General features: G+C 36.3%; 1 protein-coding gene across 1 annotated transcript; it reads left to right on the forward strand.

The window, feature by feature from the left end:
• The first annotated feature begins 988 nt into the window (after positions 1-988).
• On the forward strand, positions 989-14,591 carry LOC306842797 (alpha-2,8-sialyltransferase 8B-like). Its single transcript, XM_079373869.1, has 6 exons — positions 989-1,424; positions 4,100-4,156; positions 4,483-4,638; positions 4,756-5,013; positions 9,700-9,993; positions 12,832-14,591. The coding sequence occupies exons 1-6, from the start codon at positions 1,327-1,329 to the stop codon at positions 13,115-13,117; spliced, it is 1,149 nt and encodes a 382-aa protein (XP_079229995.1). The 5' UTR covers positions 989-1,326; the 3' UTR covers positions 13,118-14,591.
• Positions 14,592-23,076: the final 8,485 nt, after the last annotated feature.

Below are 23,076 nucleotides of genomic sequence, written 5' to 3' on the forward strand. Positions count from 1 at the left end.
GACCTGACAGGAGACTGTGATATAAACAGTAGGCCTACATCTTTCACAGTGTGAGAATCTTCTTCATTTGTAGGTTTAGAAATGATATGCCTGGACTGTTTCAGTATATTTCTGAGCCTGGAAGACGGTAAAAACTGTCATGCACATTCTTCGTAAGTAACATTTTGTCAGCTTTTTTCCAGTTATGTCTGCTGGGTGCACTCTTAAAAAGACAGTAAATTGTAATACCTCTCATAACATATGGTGTTGTGAAACACTTGGTGAGTGATCATGATAACCAGTCAATCTTAGCTTAAAAACAATTACGCTGCCTAATTGTATAGGGTTGTAGATCACTGAAACAACCAGCAAATTAAAGTTTTACTGCCTTTCAAATAAATCAGAGACGATCAGAATCAAAGACGAATGGACTGTTGGCTGAAGCAGCAAGTACTTTTGTCTCTGTCTCTGTGTGTGTGTGTGTGTGTGTGTGTGTTTGTAGTGGGGTTTAAATGACCAAATGTCCCTACAATGTAGGCAAAACCCCATTAGCACATTGACATTGTGACCTCCAGCAATTAAATTTGTTTTCTAACCAGCTGTGACTGTGAAAGGTGATGAGCAAGGGTATAGCTAACATACTGCACTTGGCCTACTGCTTCTTCCATATAAATATATGGCAACATCCACAATATTTGTAAGAGCTGAGGCAGACAGTTTTAACTTTAATGTGTAAGGTTTGTCAGCCACTTCCTGTCATTTTAGCTGTACAAAAACTGTCTTGTAATGTGCAGTCAAATTTTCAAAATTGCAGCAAAATTTCACTGGCAATTAAAAGACCATTAGACCTCAATATAAAAACAATAGAAGTCAACGGAAAGTCCTCACCGTAGAGAAGCAAAGTCTGTGTCTTTGTCAAAGAGAGCAAGACCGAGAGGGGCAATCATATTTCATATTCAATTTCAAATCCACGCCTTCTGTCTCTATATACCAATTACGCGGCTCAACTGAACGTAGGCTATAACATTATATGCGAGTTTATGCACCTTGCAGGCAAAGTTTCAAGGGAACTGCCACCCACCAGATCTCCGAGGAGTAGCGGTAGGAGTAGAAGAGAAGAAAGGACGTTTGCCTCATCTCAACTCTACTTTAGTAAGGTGGAAGAAGCTGATGGACGTGATGTTTATTGCAGACAACTGTTCGCTAACCTGCACGGCCAGTTAGAATGATCCGGCTTTGTCGAGGAGACGGAGGAACATTGCATGTGTTGCCCTGCGTAAAGAAGAAGAGATTTATATTGCGCTTATAGTTCAACGCATCTGTAGAATCGCACATATCGGTCAAGTCATGTCTTTTGAATTCCGAATACTGATGTTTGGAATCGGGACAGCCCTGGTTATATTTGTGATTATAGCTGATATATCGGAAGTGGAGGAAGAAATCGCGTAAGTAAATTCGATTTACGTACAATAAACAGTAGATGAATATATCCCATTCTTGTTTGGTCTTTGTTTCAACGCACAGTTGCACTCTATTTATGTTTGTGATGTTTATGTTTAGGACATTGTCCTCCGTGCTTTTATTGTCTCAAGAGAGACTTTGTAGGAGCCCAAACAATGGACAGCCCATTTAGGACTAGCCTGAGCTGCATATTGCATTGGCTTGTATTTATACTATTACTATATATATCCAAGAAAACGACAAAGTGCTGTACATTATATTTACTTGATGATTTTGTGTATTTTTTTTTTTTTTTTTTCTATGGGGAAAAATCAATCTTAAATTGGAGCGGTGTTTTGGAAAATAACTGGTCTAGTTGGTCATTAGGTGGTCTAAGCTGTTCAGTAGCTGTCTGACAAGCTACAATATTCCAAAAAGCCGGCCTGACCACCCTACTGAGCTGATTTGTTGCTGTTCCAAGATGATTTACCACCTTACCAATTTAACGACCACCTTGGACCAGCAAATGATTGGCTTGGACCAGATAATAACCATTTTGGAACAGCAAATAACCATCTTAGACCAGATACAATGGTCTAAAACACAGACTACATCTTAAACTGTGTCTTCCTGCAGGGTTGGTTTGGTCTTTCATCAAACAGGGTAATACTGTGTCTAAGTCTAAAGAGGGAGACAATGTGTTGTCCCGAAGACTATTGTTTGCAAAGCCACAGCCTGTGTTTGTGGGTACTTCAGTTTGAGGGAACAGCTCACATGTTTGGTATTACGTTAGTTTGATGTCGTTGATATTTCTGTGGAATCTGGAAGGGATATGTGAGATTTTAAAGCTTTTAAATTTACTCTTTTGTCCATTCAGAGTTACTTACCTGCAGAGTGATAACATTTTGGAACTGATTTTGCTGAATATTGTTAATCTGTATATAGTCTCGAACTATTAGTGCTTGGCAGGTCTCAAAAACGAGTCCTTCAGACTTTGCTGAGTGTGAAACCTTGTATGAGAGTCATCAGATAAATGCAGCTGACCCTGGTGCTCCATAACGGATGGCTGTTGGTTTGTGGTTTTGTTTTACTCTTGAGTGTGTTCTGTTTGCGCCCATTCACGGCAAGTGAAAAGACCGTCTGATCTGTGGTTTGTGGCAGCTAGGGGATTACTGTTTGATTTGTGACTTTAAAGCTACAGCCTGGAGACAAAAATGAACAGTTTGCCTTTCCTCCGCTATAATTGAACCCTGTAGCAGAAATCCTCAGGCTTACATAATTGCAAAAATCTTGCTGTCTCGGGACATACACTTTAAAGCTCTTCAGTGAGAAGAATGTTTGTGTGTAGATGGATTAATTGCAAGAATAATTGCATGAGAAAACAACACTTAAACACATGTGTGTGCTGCCAAGATTTGCATATAGTGCTTAATTTTTAAATGGATCATGCATAGAGTTGCCACATTTGACATTTTATGCAAAGTATTTGGCTTGTTTGCTGTATACCATGAGATTGTATTTCACATTTCTGCTGCACTGATTACTATTTATCCATTAAGCGTGGAAGGGGAATATTTCCTCCCTCATATTTGCTAACCCAAAATATCCCAGAGACAAAATATAATTGTAAAATCCCAATTTGGAAATTTCACACCTCATTTACTAGCTGTCAGAAGGCATTAGATGATGCTTATGATCTAATTTTTGCTTAAGTTATGGTCGAGATTTATAATTTATTGCAATTTAGAATATAATTCCATATCAAACAAAGGATCTAAAGGGTATATCTCAGAGCAGTTATAAGCGCTTTGAAGCAACACCACCATTAAATCTGCATTTGAAGCTGCTCCCCAGAATTTTAAGAGATCTGTGCTCTGTCTGCTTAATAATGCACGTAGCCATGACTTTGGGGGAGACATGGAGAACATTACAGTGAGTGGTAGACAAATAGGACTGATTTGCTCAAGGAGAAAATGCTATCCGGTCCTAACTGCTTTGAATGGGGGCACCCTGCATTTAGAGGTGGTTTTAAAAGCATGATGTTGGTTACATATTATCCTTGCCGTTATTTTTAAAATGAATTAGTTCACCCAAAAATGAAAATTTGCTCACCCTCAGGCCATCCAAGGTGTAGATGTGTTTGTTTCTTAATCAAAACAGATTTGGGGAAATCTGGCAATACATCACTTTCTCAACAGTGGATCCTCTGCAGTGAATGGGTGCCGTCAGAATAAGAGTCAAAACAGCTGATAAAAACATCACAAGACACCACTCCATCAGTTATATTGTGATTTGAAAAGCTGCATGTTTATAATGAACAAATTCAACATGGTGAGCAAGCGATGCAATGCTAAATTTATCTAAATCTGCTCTGATGAAGAAACAAACTCATCTACATCTTGAATGGCCTGATGGTGATTCATCTGGGATTTAGTATATATTCTAACACTTTATTTGTATGAATAACTATAACCTTGTTATAGTGTTTGTACCATCAAAATATTCTAAAGAGTTTGGAACGGCTTATATTAAGTCCTAAATAAACATAATCATAATTCAATTTCATATATTTTTCCAGTCCATGGTCTAATGGCCTTTACCTCAATTATCTACTCGGAGAGCATTATTAATGGTCATTACTGGATAATGATGATGAATATTTTATGCCTTCTGCTCTTAGGAACATCAAGGATTCACAGAAGTTTCACTTAAAAAGCTTTGTCCTTCAGTCCAACAGGTTTGTAATCTGATTTGTTATATCATTTATGATTTATGGTGTTTTCATGAGAAAATGTCATTGATGCTTACAACCACATATTTCAGTTTCTCAGTGTTATAGACCTAAAGCAAGACATTTTAAATGTAAATATATTCTATTTTCAGTTTATTTGCATGTTAATTATTTAAACATACTTAAAATCTTCTTTTTTTCATATTACTGATTTATCAGGGTTTCAAGAATTCATTAAACATAGCTGCCAGTATTTTTTGAGGTGACAGATGTTGTTATTTGTAGCTGTCTAACAGCATGCACATAAACATGGTCTTTTTTTCCTCCATCAGAAATTTAGTCCTGAATGCTGTTCCTACTTCACTAGTCACCTATAGAAAGAGCAAAGTCTCTTCTTCTCCAATTCCACTGCCAGGCATAAAGAGCAAAACCAGCAATTCATCCTCACCAGAATGGACTTTCAACAGAACTTTGTCTAACCTCATCAGGTACGGCTTGAATTTATTCAGATGCACAGTATGGCATTTCTAAAGAATGTGGTTGCCTGTTAATACTCTGTTTTTCTTAGCATTCATAAAGTGTGTTATTTTTAATTTTCCTACCAGGAAAAACATTTTGAGGTTCCTGGATGCTGAGAGGGACATCTCAATTCTTAAGAGCACCTTTAAACCCGGGGATGTAATTCATTATATATTTGACCGCCAGAGTACCACAAACATCTCTGAGAACCTGTACCACCTTTTGCCAACGGTGTCTCCCATGAAGAACCAGCATTACAAACAATGTGCCATCGTAGGGAACTCTGGGATACTACTGAATAGCAGCTGCGGCAGAGAGATTGATTCACATGACTTTGTCATTAGGTAAACAACTTTTCTTCTATTTTGTGTAGTAGCATTCAACATTTTGTGCTGTTGATGTAACCTTTCATCCTGAATCAAACGATAAATCCACCGAAACTAGCTGAATAATTATAGAATTAAAGAATAATTATAAAATGTCCTAAAACTAGAACTTTTTTATATTTATGAAATAATCTCTAAAAGAAATCATTTGAACCTTCCTTTTTTTGGTCCTGTGATAACTGCGTTTGTGCTTCAGTGTAAAAAAAAAAATTATTTTTCATAAATTGGTCTTTATGTCTTGTAACTGTGAATTTATCGCACAGTGACTATCTCATTGTCACAATGACCTTTTTTCTTTTTTTCTTTTTTAATCGGAGGGGAAGGCGAAAATTTGTTTTTATGAATAACAGGCAGAACAAATCTCAGACAGAGGTTTTATCATATTAATACCTTAGAGTAGAAAGGCCAATGTGAATTTATTATGAAGTTAATTGAAACATTTTTAAATTAATTGTCTGTGCTGTTTGTATCTTTGCAGCCGTTGATTCACATTCTCTACATTCAACTTGAAAACTTGCTTTAAAGAAATGGTTGGATTTCAGACACATTACGATCTGTATGTGACACAATGCACTTTTGAGAATAGCTGTCAGTACTATGTTCTGGCTTGACTCATACTGTCGGAAGGCTTTCAGAACTGAAGGGTGATACATACTGCAATTAGTGACCAGCTGAGCCAATATGACATTTGTATAAGTCATACTAAGCCACAGCCCTGGAAATGTAATTAGGCTGTCGTCTTAAAGTGACTAAAGTTCACTTGCCTGTAAAGTGCTCTGCCTACAGCCGAAAGCTCTTTGCTTGAAAAAACATTTACAGCAGTGTGCTTCATGTGATATACTAGTGTATTACTGTGAGATTCCCAATCCTAAATGAGTCTTCATCAGCCCAGCTGTGCTCTTAGGACATTAATGTCATTCAGCTTCAGTCCAGGGAAATACAGAGCCTCGAAGATTAAGTAATGGAGGAACTTAAATCCCTCCTGTGTGTTTGGCATGGCTTTTCTGCTGGGCAAGGACAAGACTGTGTGGGAGTGTGACCGTGACAGCTAAGCCTCGGCGGTCGGCATGGTGCCAGTGTTGAAAGGTTTTCCAGGTATTGTGGCAAGATGATAATGCCAACACTGCACTCAGTTTTTGCTTTAAAGTCACCGCTGTTTGTCTTTATGGATTTTTTTAAGTTAAATGATGGGATGAGCTTTAAAAGGCACTTGCTCAGTCTGTAGGAGTATTCTGAATGTGAGAAGATCATGCCTACTGTAGTATTAATGTTGTAGTTTATACAAAGATGAATTACTTGCTTTAAGATGAAGCAAGTCTGGAGTGAAGGTCATTTACTCATTCTTACTTTTCAGCTGTTTATATGTCACTGATGCTCCAGCAGGGCTTTTCAGTTTTTCACTTGAACCCATCTTTCAACTGGTGACTAAATAAATTTTTTAAATACAGAGATAGTATGTTAAAAGCGTGTTTTAGTTCATATTCATGGTGTCCCAAAGTAGCACATTTGAAGTTTATCTGAAGTACTAAAAAAAATATTTTTTAGTATATTAAATACAAAATTAGTGCATGAAAATAAAGCACTTTAAGTACATTATGGAAGTGTAATTTAGTTTTTTTTTTCACCTGGGCAGAATGTACCTCCAATTTGAGGCCTTTTAGTTTTAATTTATTTTTATTTAAACAAGAAAATTGGCCAATTCCAATACTGGTTGCAGATTATTTTTATTTTTTATTTTTTTATTGGCCTTAAAGAGAAATATCTGTAATGTAACCACTGCATTTTAATCACGATCCAAAAAAATATGCTACACATGTTGCATGAGTTGTTTTTTATTTTAATTAGATTGTATAATTTTAATGTTTAAAGCTAAAATAGAACGGCCTGACCTTATCTTTGTAAAATGATGCTACATAAAACATCTGCATGAAACAAAAACAACAGAGGGGCTAAATGACAACGCAGATTCACTCTCTAACAGCAGGTGGCGCTTATGGAACAGCAACAGTGTAGCTTTTCTTTGGTTACTGCTGCAAACAAAGCAGTGCTGCGCTTATAAACACTGCTTTATAAGGAGGTAAGAGGAGAAGAAAATGCAATTGCCATTGAAATTTTTCTGAAGACCGTTCCCTTCAGTGATATATTAATATAACCCCTTACCTCCAATTCAGTATTCATATTTTCTTCCTATATTTCAAGCATTGTGAAGCATTTTTTTTCTCCTTTTTTGTCCATCTTCAACGTCTCTGGCCTCTGTTAACTTCATGTTTACATAATCGGGCATGATGTGTTTTTCATTATCACTGTTCCAGTAGCTCCTGTACAAAAATGTACTCATGAAGGGAGTGACAGAGTTACTTTTAAAGGTCTGTTCATTAAATCGGATGCTATTACTCAAGCAATGTGCTGTGAACAGTACCTTTAAATTACTTGCTAAAACGCTTCAAATTGTTGCTTCACTGTGGCTGTAGTTGACTTTAAATAGTTGTTTTTTTGTTTTGTTTTTTCATAGAGATTTTTTAAAAAGTCTTCATTAAAGCCTTATAAGCCAAAAGCATTATGAACCAAATCGACCAGGTCTGAGGTGAATCAAAATATCACAAAATTGTATTTGAAGCCAAAAAAGCACTTAAAATTGCTCAAAAACACAAGGTATTCAAGACTGTGTGCTTAACAGTTTTAATGAGGGAAATAACTACAATCCCATGAATCATTATGAATGAGTCAAATTAGAAATGTAAAGTATAATATAAAATAATTGGATTAAAGATGCAAAATGCAAGGAATATGATTAGTTAAAGGTCCCATGACATGCTGTTTTTAGATGCTTTTATATAAGTGGTCCCTAGTACTGTATCGGAAGTCTCGTTCCCGAAATTCAGCCTTTGTGCAGAATTTCAGCCTCTACGAGCCAGTCCCAAAATGAGCTTTCCTTAGGACGCGCTATTTCTGTGTCTGTAGCTTTAAATGCTAATGAGGAGGAGAGAGGCGGCGCAAGGTGGAGGGTGGGTGTGTGTCCTGCAGTTTGCGGCCACGGTACCATGCGCTAATGTTGACAGTGGATGTATCGCAAGGGCTCGTAGACACACAGTCGTTCAAGCTTTTCAGTTTGACCCAGAATCTGATCCGGATGGAGAAGCACCAGATGAAGAAGTTGCAACTCAGCGGCTACAGCATGACGTCTCCGAATGGTTAGTTTAAAATATTGTGTCTGGATACGGTCAGTGTTTCCCACACATAGACTTTACCTGGGCGGACCGCAACAATATCCACCGCCCGCTGCCATCAGCTCCCGTGTCTCACACACACGAGTGCGACTTTAGCACAATATTTAGTAACTTTCAGACCCTTTTGGCGGCTTTTTTCCCATAACGGGTACATACTAACAAACCTAGCGACTTTTTAATTTTTTTTTTTAATTACATTTTTTTTTACCTATCATTCAGTTGGAAGATGTCTCCAGTACTGCCCCGCGAGCGCAAGGTCTGACTATCCCGGCGCTTGTCGCTTACTGACTGTTTGGACTTTTAAATATGAACATAATTTGTCTGTTAATATGCACAGTTTATTACTCAGACGCAAAACAGTAATATAGCCAAAACCACTGCATATAGTCGCTTTTTAATGTAAGTTAGATGTATATTGATTTTATCAGAAGATGTTGCGATTATAAATCAGGATTTAAGGAGTATAGTGAGAGTGATTCAGGATTAACATGTTTAATGGATCGTGTTTACTATTTATACTTGTTTTATGTATGACAACAGAAAATATGTAAATATGAACAGCTTTATTGGGCATTCAGTTGTATTACAGTATGTGACAGTTCATAGAGTAGAACAGATCTGAAGTGCCAAAAAACAATGCTTCGCTTGTTTGCAAGCCATGATGTCTCTCGAGGAAAAAAAAATATTGTGCTCTCCTCGCACGGTCGTAGCTCATTTTCTCATGGGCGGGCAAAGCAGAGAAAGGGGAGGTAACCTTTCCCCGGATGATGACATAAAGGGAAGATTCCAGATTGGGCCATCTGAGCTTTCATTTTCTCAAAGGCGAAGCAGGATACCCAGGGCTCGGTTTACACCTATCGCAATTTCTAGCCACTGGGGGACCATATGCAGGCTAGGGAAACTCATATTAATGTTAAAACATTTTCATGCCATGGGACCTTTAAATAGAATAAAAAGCGCCTGCAACAGATTATCAAACTTGCAGACAGTAGGTTTGTCTTGAAAGGTGTTCTTTTTTTTTTTGTACATATTTAAAAAAGCCCCCTATGGAGTAGTAAAATGAAAGGTATTTTTACTTCCTGAACCCAGCTGTTTCTCTCAATAGAAAAATAACTGTGAAAGACTGATTATCGCACCCCTTTTGGCAACAGTGAAAACGCAACACTTATTTGAAAGATCTGCATTGACACATTGGTGTAGAGTATGTTTTGGATGTAACGTAGTCTCTTTGAAGCAGACATGCAGAGTGAAATAAACTTCAAATATATTTATTGTTGATGTCTTGATACTAGAAAACTAAGGCTTGATCATATGTTACCATGTGAATGCACACAGGTATATATAAATAAAATATATAAAGGAACTAACTTGAGATAAAATTAAGACTTAACCGTTTGAATATATATGTGTTTCCAAGATGTAACCTGGCTCCAGTGGAGGAGTATGCGACTGATGTGGGCCTGCGCACCAGCCTGGTGACTATGAACCCTTCTGTGGTGCAGCGTGCTTTTCAGGACCTGAATAGTGAGGAGTGGGTACAGCGCTTCGTCCACAGGCTGCAGAGCCTCAGCGGGAGTGTGCTGTGGATCCCTGCCTTCATGGCTAAAGGAGGAGAGGAGCGAGTGGAGTGGGCCATCCGCCTAATTCTTCTGCATACCGTGAACGTCCGCACCGCCTTCCCCTCCCTGCGTCTGCTCCATGCTGTCAGAGGGTACGTGTCCGTGCATTTAAGCCTACTCAACACTCATGCTTGCTGAAGCAGGTGTATCAAGCCTCTCGCTATTTATAGTTCAGGCATCAATACATTCACATCCTACTCTGTGACCACAGCATGGGGCTGTTCCTCTAAGTGGATAGAGGCACACGCTAAGTGCATACCGGCATTTATATATCTGTATTTTTTACAGAAGGTCTTTTGTAAATTTGCTCAATGAATTCAAGCCCCTCTGGGCTCAATTGTAGTCGGCTGTCTTTAAATGGCGCGCAAACCTTTGCCTCTTTCATTGACCTCTGCATATTTTAAGTCTGCTATTCAGCCCTCCCTCAGAGCAGAGTGGCTGGAGCCCACCATCCTTACAATGCACCTAGCCGAGGATGGTATTTCTTAGATCTATCTGTGTAACATTGGTTGCCGGGGCCAGAATAAAGGTCAGTCTAGAGACAGCTGTTCAGTTAATGGTGTATTGAGGAAAATATGCCATTACAATATGTTGTAGTTGATTAAATGATAAAAAGTAGTACATTTGTAAAGTAATAGCTCATTTAAAAATGATATCGTCTGCATACACTCATTTGGAAATAAAAAAATGGGAAGATTTAAAATGAATCTACAATGAATGTTTCAGAACCTCAGAAATTGCTTGTAAATTTCACAAACAGTTACAAAGAAACCGAATTAAACATTTAGAAGTAGAAAAACAAATATATTTTCTTGTCAAGCGTACTTCAGGATTTTTTCCTTTACAACTTTGAATGTTGAGCAAGTTTAAGTCATTAAATAGCTTTAGATGGTGCATTCTATTTTAAAAATCTAAAGCAAATAAAAATTAATTATGCTTATTTTCAGTAACTATATGAAAATGTATTTGTTCTTGTGGATGAATCATCAGTGTTACAGCAAAAGAAATGACATTTTATGTGTTTTCAGTGTAGGTTTGCTGTCTGTATTGAATGTGGTACAATACTTTATATTTAGTTGTCCTTTAACAACTAAGTTGCCAAAACAACGATTCTTATGAGCTGGTTCTTTTAATAATTCACAAAGATAGCATAAATTTATAAAGTTACCAGTTTGAATAGGTCTGAATCAGTGCCTGCTATAATTTACAGCATTAGCAGACAATATGTAACTGATACAATACTGTTATTTATATATATATATATATATATATATATATATATGACACAAAGAGAGAGAGAGAGAGTTAACAGTTTCCACAAAAATATTGAGCTGCACACCTGTTTTCAACTGATGATAATGAGAAATCTGTCTTGAGCAAATCAGCGTATTAGAAAGATTTCTAATCATGTGACACTGCCAGCTGGAGTAAAGGTTGCAATGCTGGTAATTCAGCTTTGTCATAACAGGAATAAATTACAGGTTAAAATTTTATAAAATAGAATTTTTAGAATGTCTTTTTAAATCCCAAATGAATCAGAAAGCAGTGCAAAGACCAGAGGTAGCTTTAAGAAATGGGATCCTCTTTGTTATCTGAAACTCCTTTCCTCCTGGCCCCCCTTTTTCCTCAACCGTTCGGAATGAATGACACCTCACGGATACACAGAGAGGGCCCCATTGTGAGGGTTATTCAGGGGTGAGTGGACGGAGAGGGTTCAGTGCATCTTAATGGACATTGTTCAATTGTCTCATCTTCTCCTTTTAAACGTGGAAGAGCGGCACAGCCGTCAGGTTTGGATGTGGGCGAGTTTAGCATGAGAATATTTAAAAAAGGGGATTTAGCCTAAATTCAGCAGCTAAGCTCAGGCTCCCTTTTTAGTAACCTTAGCTGCTAACACACTTAGGATTTTATAATCCCCGGTTACATTTGGATTGGCACTTTTTTAAAACCTTATACACCTACTGTTCAAGTTTTGGGTGAGCTTTCTTTTTTTTTCTTTTTGAGAGGAATCGCTATTTTTATTCAGTAAAGACACATTCAGTTGATAAAGTGACAGGAAATGCATTTATAATATTACAAAAGTTTTTAATTTAAAGTTAATGTTGTTCTTTTGAACTTTCATCAAAATAATTTATAGAACAATTAAAAAAATAAATAAGTATCAGTTTCCACAAAACTCTTAAGTCGCAAAAATTTTCAATATAAATAGTAGGAATAAAGATTTTTAGAGCCGCAAATTAGCATATTAGTATGATTTCTGAGGTACCATGTGACACTGAAGACTTGAGTAATGGCTGCTAAAAATTCAAGTTTGCCATCTTTCTGAAGATTTTACTAAAGGGATAGTTCACCCAAAAATTACAATTCTTCGTTCGTCTTTGGACCACAAATTAAGATATTTTGATGAAATCCAAGAGCTTTCTGACCCTGCATAGACAGCAAAGCAACTGCCCTGTTCAAGGCCCAGAAAGATGTTAAGGACATCATTAAAATAGTGCATGTGACATCAGTGGTTCAACTGTAATTTTATGAAGCTAAGTGCGCAAAGAAAACTAAAATCACGGTACTCTTCTGAATGCACGTTAAAGACTGGTACGGAAGAGAAGAATTGTTGAATACATTTTTTCTTTTTTTAGGGGGGGGGGGGGCAAAAAAAGCTTCATAAAATTAAATTAATTAAATTCTCGTAGCTTCATAAAATTAAGTTGAACAAGTGATTTCACATGGACTATTTTAACGATGACCTTACTACCTTTCTGGGCCTTGAACATTTCAGTTGTGTTGCTGTCTATGCAGGGTTAGATAGCTCTCAGATTTCATAACTATCCCGTCAATGTAATTGATCTACAAATATAAAACAGTATAGATCATAATAATTGCAAGAAAGCCTGCACTCGGTCTTATGTTTGTAATCATTGATTTTCTTTCAGATACTGGTTGACCAATCATGTCCAGATCAAAAGACCCACCACTGGACTCCTGATGTACACCATGGCCACACGCTTTTGTGATGAGATCCACTTGTATGGCTTCTGGCCTTTCGCTCACGATCCTGATGGCAAACCAGTCAAGTACCACTACTACGACACACTAACTTACCACTACACATCCAGTGCCAGTCCACACACAATGCCTTTGGAATTTAGAACTTTAAGTGCTCTTCACAGACAGGGGGCGCTGCGGCTGCACACAGGACCGTGTAAACTTCCAACATGAGTGTTTGCAGCCTCTTTCCAAATGCTTTCATACACTGGACCTAAGAGATGCTGTGGAAAATATAGATTACCTGAATACTTCAGGTAAATTTCTGACCAAATGTGAGAATGCAATATATGAACGGGGAGTTTTTTTTTTGGTTCAACCTTTAGAGGGTTTTAATTTCTAATTAAGGCTATTTTATATTTAAAAAAGTCCCTTGCCATTGCTTATTTGTTCATATCCCAGGTTTTTTTTAACATGCTTCATTAAGTGTCTTATTTGTTCACATTTTATGCCATATTTGGCCACAAGGTGGAAGCATATCTGAGAGGACACAATGAGAGGCTCTTTTTGTCTTTGGTCTTAGCTCTTTGGGACAATTTGTGTATAACAAAAGTCTAAATTATGAATGTCATTTATTTGTTGCCTTTACGGTCTATATGTCTGTCGAGCCCACAGACAGCATGACTGAATGTAGGACTGTTGTCAGTTTTTACATTTAACATGACACAATTTAGACTTCGAATTAACATTTTAAATGGTTTAAAGGGGTTTTACCACTACATTGCTACATGCGTTCTTCTAGACTATATTTTGGACAATTTAGTGCCTCAAGTAGGAGATGATGTTATGCTGCATCATGTGACACTTGATAAAGTTGCCTTAGAAAGACATAGTGAGTAGTTTTGTGATTATTAGAAGGCGTTAAAACTTTTGAATTAATGTGCAGTAATACTTGTGGAACATGTGAACTGCAACCGTCTGAACACTCTGGTGTAGTTGAACATGTTTGCACAGTGAGGCAGCTATCAGAGCGTGTGTAGCCCCACGCTGAGATACTGTAGCCAAATGCAGTACACACCCAGCTGTTCACATACTCTTGTGTACTCAAGGATGGCTGACCGTGAAGGGATGTTCAGTGTGTAAACTTTGGAATTTGTTAAAGCCACATAGTAGCTGTGTTTCTGTATCTAAGCGTTTTGAGGTGGTGGTGGGGGGTTGGATTTCTTTTGTATGTGACAAATATTACGTTTAAGTGAATGTATTTGTGATAACTTATAAGTAAAGAACATACTGCTGTACTTCTCTGCCCTGTGTGATAAAAGGGTCAATGTTTTTTCTTGCAGTTTATTCATGCATATACTGTAACAAATTTCAAGCTGTTTCACCTAATTTAGTACTAGTTGCACGGAAATTTTACATTGTCAATTTCTGACTTCAAAGTGTTATCTGAATTGTTAGTTTTTAGTTGCCTCAGCCTTTTCTGAACCAGTTTTATAGTCCATTCAGCTAAAATGTTTTAATGGGTCAAACATTTAGAAAACTACAGCAAGTTATGTCAATTAAAATGTAACCATTTACTCAATGTGTTTTATATTTTACCTTAACTAAGATTTATTATTTGGGCATCATAAGAAATGGCTTGGGAGCTAGTTGTTACATTTCATATATTTTTATAGTTTAACAAAATTATTAAAAACGATTAACTTGTGTTTATTAATCTCATCTCTAAAAGCACACATTACAACACATAATAGCCTTTATTTAATAACAATCTCCATTTATAACATTTTTCATACAGACTAAAAATACTGTTTAAAAGTTTGGAGTCTGTAAGATTTTCATAAATGTTTCTGAAAGTCTCTTATGCTTACCAGTGCTGCATTTAAATAGATACAGTAAAAGTAATACTGTAAAATATTACAATTTCAATTAACTGTTCTAGTTTAATATATGCTAAAATTATGCAACTTTTTCAGGATCTATATATATATATATATATATATATATATATATATATATATATATATAAAGCTGAAAAGAACAATATTGCAACGTCAAAGTTTTTACTCTCACTTTTGGTCAAATTCGTGAATTTTTTTTTTTTTCACAAAAAATGGAAATATAGGGTTCATTGACTTTGAAATTGATATTTTGGGTGGCCATAAAGTAAAGGCGATGCAGAAATAATATAATAATAAAAAAGCAACAACATTTCTTCGAACAATTACTTATTTTAATTACTTATTACATATTTTTTAAACTTCAAATTGATAAAAAGTAATGTGGTGTGACACATCCAGAAACAAACAGAAGAGAGAAACAAAAAACAGGAAATTATATCACAGAAAGAATCCCTGCAGACCCTTATGGCTGTATCAAGATTAAAATATCAGATCATTTGATATTTATGAACAATGCAAGGTTATTTCAGGTTGTAAAATGTGTTACTACTCCTCAAAAAGGTCAAATGTCGTCTCAAATCCCATGATATTTGTAAGAAAAGGTACTTTAATTTCGATGGGAACATGTAATCAAGAAAAATATTAATTTTTTTACTTATGTCATGACTCTAGACATTAATAAATTTAGCATTTAACTTCTTGAAAATAGATCTTTTAAAAAACATTTTTAAAAGGTTATTTTATTTTGGACCAAAAAAAAATGCTGAGTGGCAAATTTCATTACATTTGCTTTGAGGTCTAATAAAAGGACATTTTCCTAGAAGTTGTTTGCTAGAGGTTTTTCATGAGGCAGTTAATCAAAATTACTGAAATGTTTGGAATATTTTTCTGTATAAACACCAGCCCAGCGAAGAGCTTCTCCTGTGTTTTGAACCATGTGATCTGTCGTGTTTTTGACATGGAGCATTTACTGCACTACATGTTGCTCTTATGTCTCCAGTTAAGTTAAAAACAGATAATTGTCTCACCACAGACGTCAGCAAGCAATCTGACATAATGAACGTATTTATCCGTAAAAGCACCCCTGTGTTTTGAAAAAAATAGAAACGGTCTGTAACCAATATGACTAAACTTAATTACGCCATAACTGACTGCAGGTCACAGCTTGGAGGACACTCGGAAGGGATGTCCACGTTTCCTGCTTTCAGGATGTGTTAATGATTACCACAGTGTCTGGTTTTTGAGGAGAAATGGGGATCTCTTTGTTTCTGTTTTTACCGAATGACTTGTGTGGTTAGGGACCTTATTAACTTTACTCTCAAAATAGCCCAGATCTTTGTGGAGATGAGAGCTTCATTGTATGGTAAAACTGTAACAGGATGTGCAAAATCCTTGCCCTTTAGGTCTGAATGCGTATTTTAAGGATCTCTGCGCTAAGGCAACTTAGATAAGTCATGCAGTTAATAAAAGAATAGATCACCCCCCCCAAAAAAAACAATTTGTAGCAAATGTACTTACCCTCAGGCCATCCAAGATGTAAATGAGTTTGTTTCTTCATCAGAACAGATTTGGAGAAATTTAGCATCACATCACTTGCTCACCAATGTTTCCTCTGCAGTGAATGGGTGCCGTCAGAATGAGAGTCTAAACAGCTGATAACAGCATCACCATAATCCACAAGCAATCCATATTTTAGCCACAAGCGACGGCTTAAAGTTATAACACCTTAATGATGGATTTGTTTTTTTACAAACACAGCTTTTCATTTCACAAGATGTTAATTGATGAACTGAAGTTGTGTGGATTATTCTAATGTTTTTATCAGCTGTTTGAACTCTTATTCTGACGGCACCCATTCACTGCAGAGGATCCACTTGTGAAAAACTGATGTAAATTTCTTGAAATCTGTTCTGATTAAGAAACAAACTTATCTACATCTTATATGGCCTTATTTGCAGCAAATTTTCGTTTGTTGGTGAACTATTCTTTTAATAAAGTGAGTTTAAATAAAAAGAGAAATAGGAACTGAGAAAACAGGAGATGCCACAAAATGGATCCAGTCTGGGAAAAGCAAAATAGTTTATGATCTGTGAGCCACATAACAGCATTTTAGCCTATATTTTCTGAGAAGTATATATGTGGTGGGATGTCTTGTCAGGCAAATTTCTGGAAATGTGGCATGTTTTAAAGGCTTGTGGGGTGGTGATGGCGCAGTGGATAAGACACATGCCTTTGGTGTGAGAGACCCGGGTTCGAATCCACTGTGAGACACCAATGTGTCCCTGAGCAAGACACTTAACCCCTAGTTGCTCCAGAGGCGTGCGACCTCTGACATATATAGCAATTGTAAGTCGCTTTGGATAAAAGCGTCAGCTAAATGAATAAATGTAAATGTGTAAATGTGACCAATGCGCGAGGAGCAGCTGTAGCCATAGAATGACTCAGCTCAGCCAAAGTTAGTTTTAAAAGACTTTATCACAGGAAAATACTTAAAAAAAAAAAAAAAAAAAAAAAAAAAACTTGTCAGGCAAAAAGAGAATTTACAATATTCTATGTGGTATTTATTTTAGAGGGGAACAGCCACAAAGGATGGAAGGCTCATTTAACACCAAAATTCCACATAAAGCTACAAATGCATTTTTAAAGCCAGAGTTGTCGTGTAGAACAAAATGTGTCTGCCTTCTGCGAATAATGAAGTGACATGCATCCATGTGATTAAGTGAAACTTACTCTCAACACTAAACATGATTCGAAGTTATAACTCAGAGTAATAATTAATTAAAAAACTAAGAAACTACTTTACCTCCAAATTGTACATATTAGTACTTTAAAAAATGACATATTTTTACCTTTTGACAGAGTACCACCTCAGTGACAGTTTTGTACATTTTTCTGAGTGTACACCAGTAAAGGACCAATTTTGAACCTTGCATCTATTTGTCATTTTTTGTTGAGTTAGCCAAAATATTCTGTGCAGCTAAAGCGAAGCAAGATGATAAATTTGACTTGCATGTTATTCCATTCCTGAGCTGTTGCAAGTTATTGATTAACACGTTTGAGGCAGATTTTAAGATATGCCAACTCACATTCAAACTCAAACCAAGTTTTAAACAAGTACTTAGAAAGTATTTTTATTAATCAAGAACCCAATAAAGTACATTTGTGATTTGGTACTCTTCAGAAACAATATTCTACAATTAGCACAGACAAAGACAAGTTTTCTTTGGAAAGAAAGATGGTTGTTCCAAATTTTTTTTCGTCCAGTGTTTACACTAGCAAGCATGTCAGACAAAACCAGGAAAAAGTTAAAGCATGTATTTTAAGACATGTTCAATTATTGCAGAATGCTGAAGGAAGAAAAACACCACAGACAAGACAATGCAGAAGTAACACTTCATCTTATCAGTGCAGGTTTACAGCCATCAGCAATCGCTCGCATTTGATACTTTTTACTTCCCATTCCTCTCCATTCAGATGTGTATGAAATACATTAGAAAGTTAGAAACATTTAGAGCAGAATAGAAGGAGAGAGAATCACATACTTCAGTTTCTAGTCAGACAAGAACAGCTACATCATAAACAATTTTTTATTCAATAAACATTCTTATTGGCCCTTAGATGCTGGACATAAGTCCTTCACATTAATATCTATAGGAGAATCAAGGAAAAGTCACATAATACAATATAGCGCTGTAGCTTTAAGATGTTCTTTCAATGCTGCTCTAAACCTGGGAAATATAATTTAATCAATCTGATACGATAGCTATATATGTTTAAACCCTTCATGATGTGGCACTGCAGTTTTCCCACTGTAAAACCCAGTTAATTAAAAAAGGAGGTGTGCATATGCAATAAAAATTTAAAAAACAACCTCCAACCTCCGAGAGCAGCAATACGGCAAAAAATATTCTCCCAACTCCACACACATCTTCTCTCACAAGTACATTCAACCCTTATACAGTACATATGCACAATTAGTGGTTAGTAGATTAGGCTAATAATTCTCAAAATATAGGGAGGTTTGAAACATATTACTCTTATTAAATCAAAACGTGTTTTTTTCTGTCTAAAAAATAAACTATTTAAACAGAGGAATAATTTGCATACAGTATATACAGACAATTGTATATAATAACGACAGTTTCAGTATTGGAATATATACATCCATTTAACATAATAGTCATATTCAGGAAAAAAGAAAGAAAAAAAGTCTGTCCATCACAAATATATCTATATTCTTTTCATTTGAAACTTTGAGTTGATTCAAGCACAGCTAAATCACTTAAAGTAAGTTCCATGTGTAGAGTTTTTAAATCAATTTTCATAAGTCTAAAATTTTTTTTTTTTTTTATTATATTATGATTCAATTTCAAGAATATTACTTAAAATAGCTTCAGTGTAATATACTGTAACAGAAATGTTCAAGCTGCCTGATACATTCAAGGGCAATGTTGAATATATTATATAGAATTACCAACTTTCTACCAAACAACTGGAATGTTTTTGGGCAAAAGGGAAAAAAATGAAAAGTTGTGCAATAATTAATTCATGGAGGAATAACTTTAGCGTCTCCTTTCTTTGGAGCAAAGAAAATTTTTATTTTTATTTTTTTTTATAATTCATCTTTGATTAACTTTGTGCTTTCAACAGAAAAGCTTTCATGAAACATCAGATTTCGTGCTGGTTTGGAATGTCAGAACACAGATACATCAAAAAACATGTAAAACAAACAAAACACTGCTTCCACTGAAAATTCAAGCCGAGCACAATTCCTGTATAGATGTGTTCACAGAGAGGTATCCAGGGGGAGGGTTAGAAGAGATCTTCAACAACGGCTCTGAGCGCAGAATGTAATTCACCTATGAAAAAGCACAGAATTTAAATGAGGGTTAAGTAAACTAACAAAAATATCAAGTTTCCAGTCGTCAAACTGGTCTAAACTGGTTTGCCTCACTATCAAACAGCTACGTTGCCAATAAAAGCTGATAAACAGGGAGCCATGCCCAGCAAAAAGGAAGCAGTTTCTCAGTCAAAGAACAATTGGACGGAAGGGAGAAGTCAAGTCTTAACGCTCACTAGCCCTCCAAATAACACAACTATTTCCATTGTGACCTGTGAGGTCACACACCAAGAACATTCATATAGTCAATAAACACATACTGGGCATTAAAACACAGGTCTTTTTTAGATTATCATAATATACCTTGTCAGATATTGTCCAGCAACACAAAAATGGGAAGCATTAACATTTTAAAACATTAACAACTTAAGTTGGTATAAAGATCGAACATTTCCAGCAGAAAAGTTGCACATAAACACTCGTCCCTGCATTAAGTGCTTGGGGAGGCATTTTCCTTTAATACTTTATTCTAATGAGACGAAAGTGAATTTTTTAGCACCACTTCCTTGTCCCACTATGTTGCTACACTGTTTACTGAAACACATTTAAAATGTTGTGTTAACTAGAGAAAAATATGTAGCTGCACTGCACAGACTACATTTATTGCCAACCATCTGGGAAGAAACTGAATCTTGTTTTCCTGTGAAGATTGAAGGTATTTAACAGGCAGACTTGGAAACAAATCAAATATGATCCAGGCCCACATGCCACTAGTTCAGGCATTAGTCCCCCTCCCTTCAACTTGTTTTTAAAAAGCATTGAAACACACCTATATACAAAAATGACTAAAAAAAGACAAAAGATAATACGCAAGATCTTATGCAATGTTGTAAGCAAGTGTTGTGGTAAAGTACTCACCTGTACTTGACATCGAACAGTGTAGAATCGTCGTCTTCCTCATTTTCTTCATTTAAAGGTGCCATCTCTACACGCTCGGCAGGAGTTGTGATGATGTCATACTTTCGTGTTTTTCTGATCTTTTTTGCCGATCTAATCAAATCAGGAATAGAGAGAACAGGTGAGTAAGGTATGCCCTGCATGTTCAATAGTGTATGAGAGCTTTCCAGGCAATGAGAGATTTCAATTCCTTAGCTATTAATGATCATTTTAGTCATTTTGAAAAAAGAAATGGTCACTCACTTCACAGTCTGTTGCCAAATTAGATCATTTTAGAACTAATCTAACAAATCATAAATAAAACTATTCTTTAAAAGGTTGTGTTAATATTGAAAGTAGATAAGACAAATGCAATCCAATAAATGATCCTGCTTATATATTATCATGCCATTCATTCATTTATATAAAACACCACCTCAACAAAACTCTTATTGTATTTAATTACATGTCCTATTGACACATAAGTAACTGAATTGTCTGAGGCTCGTTTTAAGTACCACAAAACACACACTTCTTCGTTTTGAATCACTAAAAAGAACCGGCTCATAAGAGTCACTATTGGTTTGTTCAGAAACCGGACGCTGTTCGCGCTCTGTATATTTTTGCACAGTGCTGGAAACACTGTCAGAATACTTTATAGTTTCGTTCGCATCTGATAATGATAACGGAACCGAACGTCCCAAAATACTTGGACTAAAGGCTCTGAGTCGGTTCTCGGGTTCCTAAACACGAACCATCTGCTTCCAAAGCCGTTAGAGGATTAAATCAGGAATCAACAGAGAATCTAGACAGAAAGGTTCCGAAATAAACGAATTATGCATATGATATATATTAGAAGAATAGTGACACTAAACTACAGAGACATTTAATTACCACTGAGTCGAAAATTACGCCATTTTTAATTATGAGCAAGGTGGCATTGTGAACAACAATAACAGGATATTTTGCACAAGCACTCAGACCTTCAAAATAACAAACCATTTAAATATAGGACAAATTACCTGAATATTTTTATGACAAGGCACGTGATTAGCAAGACTGTTAATACGCAGATGAAAATCGAAATGCTTTTGATGGTAGGAAGATCCCTTAAAATAGTAGAAATACGAGATCCAACCGCTGAATCGGTTTCATTGTGAGATGAATGTTCTTCTTGAGGGAGTAATGTTGAATTGAGCGGCGTCGCAGAGGATGGACGCGTATGTGGCTTTCCGTTCACCTCACGCGCAATGACAACAAGAGCAATAGCCAAAGTATGTAGCCACATATTGTTTCCCTGTTTAAACTGCTTGCTTAATGTCTTGTATATTAAAAAAAAGAAAGAGTCAGTACAGAGAAGGTCTGCGTTCTATAACTCGAAACGTGAACAACAGCTGGTTGATGAATGGTGTTGGGAAACGCTGCTCTGACATGTCAAATATTCCACGCTTCCCACAGTCGGTCGTCAAACATGTCCTGTATCTCGCGAGCTATCTGTCTTCCACCTCGAGTGCTCGGTTTCATTCGATGGTTTGCACTCACACGCTGCTCGGCCCGTTATCCAGGATGTTTTCTTGGGAATGCGTGTCGGACTCGGCAGGAGGAAATGTGAGTTATCCACACCCGGAAGAGCTCCGGGAGGGTCCAGACAGACGAGGAACCAATGCGCATTAGCGTTTGGCACAAACGTGGTGTTATCGCGCGTGTTGATAGTTGTGATGTTTGATTTTTGCTTTGTTCCACGAGAGTAGCCTATCAGACAGTTTTACAGCATACATTTTAATAATGAATTTGAATCTGTATAGGCCTTCATGTCGTCATTTTATTATAAATTATATACATATTGCAAATATCTATCTATCCATCTATCTATCTATCTATATGTCTATCTATCTATCTGTATGTCTATCTGTCTGTCTATCTGTCTGTCTGTCTGTCTGTCTGTCTGTCTGTCCAAAGGAATAACTCATCTTTAAAAAGGAGCCAATGTTAGATACAGGTGGGTAAAATATTTTTTTTTAATTATTCAAGTGAAATTTGAACAGTTTGTACAAGGAACAGATTATTTTATAAATCAATGGATGTAGACTTTTGAGGCTTTTGTTGAAGAATTATTCATGAAGTGTTTAACCTCAACAGAAAACCTGCAACCCTTATCAGAGGAAATCTCTGCTTCTAAAATAAGAGAGCATTAAATGTACCCTGCTGCACAAAAACAGCCTGCTAAATTTAAGAGAGAGTGGAAAATGGTCATGAAAAAAAAAAAATAATGAGGCTGTTTATATTGCAAAAAAAAAAAAACTTCTAAGTGGACCTTAAAAGAATAAATGCAGGATTTGACCCCTTAAGGTTATAAGTAAAGGAAATGGGTTATGCTTGGATTAGGTTTTGGCTTTCCTGTGTTCCATCCTGTTATTTAACAATATTTAACAGAGGAGTCTCAGTTCATATAGTCTACTGAATCAAAATGCACATAATATGATACTATATTAAATACATAATATGCATTTAAATCA

This window comes from Barbus barbus, assembly GCF_936440315.1.
Source record: "Barbus barbus genome assembly, chromosome: 23".
In the NCBI taxonomy this organism is placed as follows: Eukaryota; Metazoa; Chordata; class Actinopteri; order Cypriniformes; family Cyprinidae; genus Barbus; species Barbus barbus.

Bases quoted from the DNA above. Each gene is read 5' to 3' on its own strand.
- LOC306842797 (XM_079373869.1), top strand. From the start codon at position 1,327: ATGTCTTTTGAATTCCGAATACTGATGTTTGGAATCGGGACAGCCCTG. The intron at 5,014-9,699 runs GTAAACAACTTT...TGTGTTTCCAAG, and splicing joins TCACATGACTTTGTCATTAG to ATGTAACCTGGCTCCAGTGG. The intron at 9,994-12,831 runs GTACGTGTCCGT...ATTTTCTTTCAG, and splicing joins CTGCTCCATGCTGTCAGAGG to ATACTGGTTGACCAATCATG.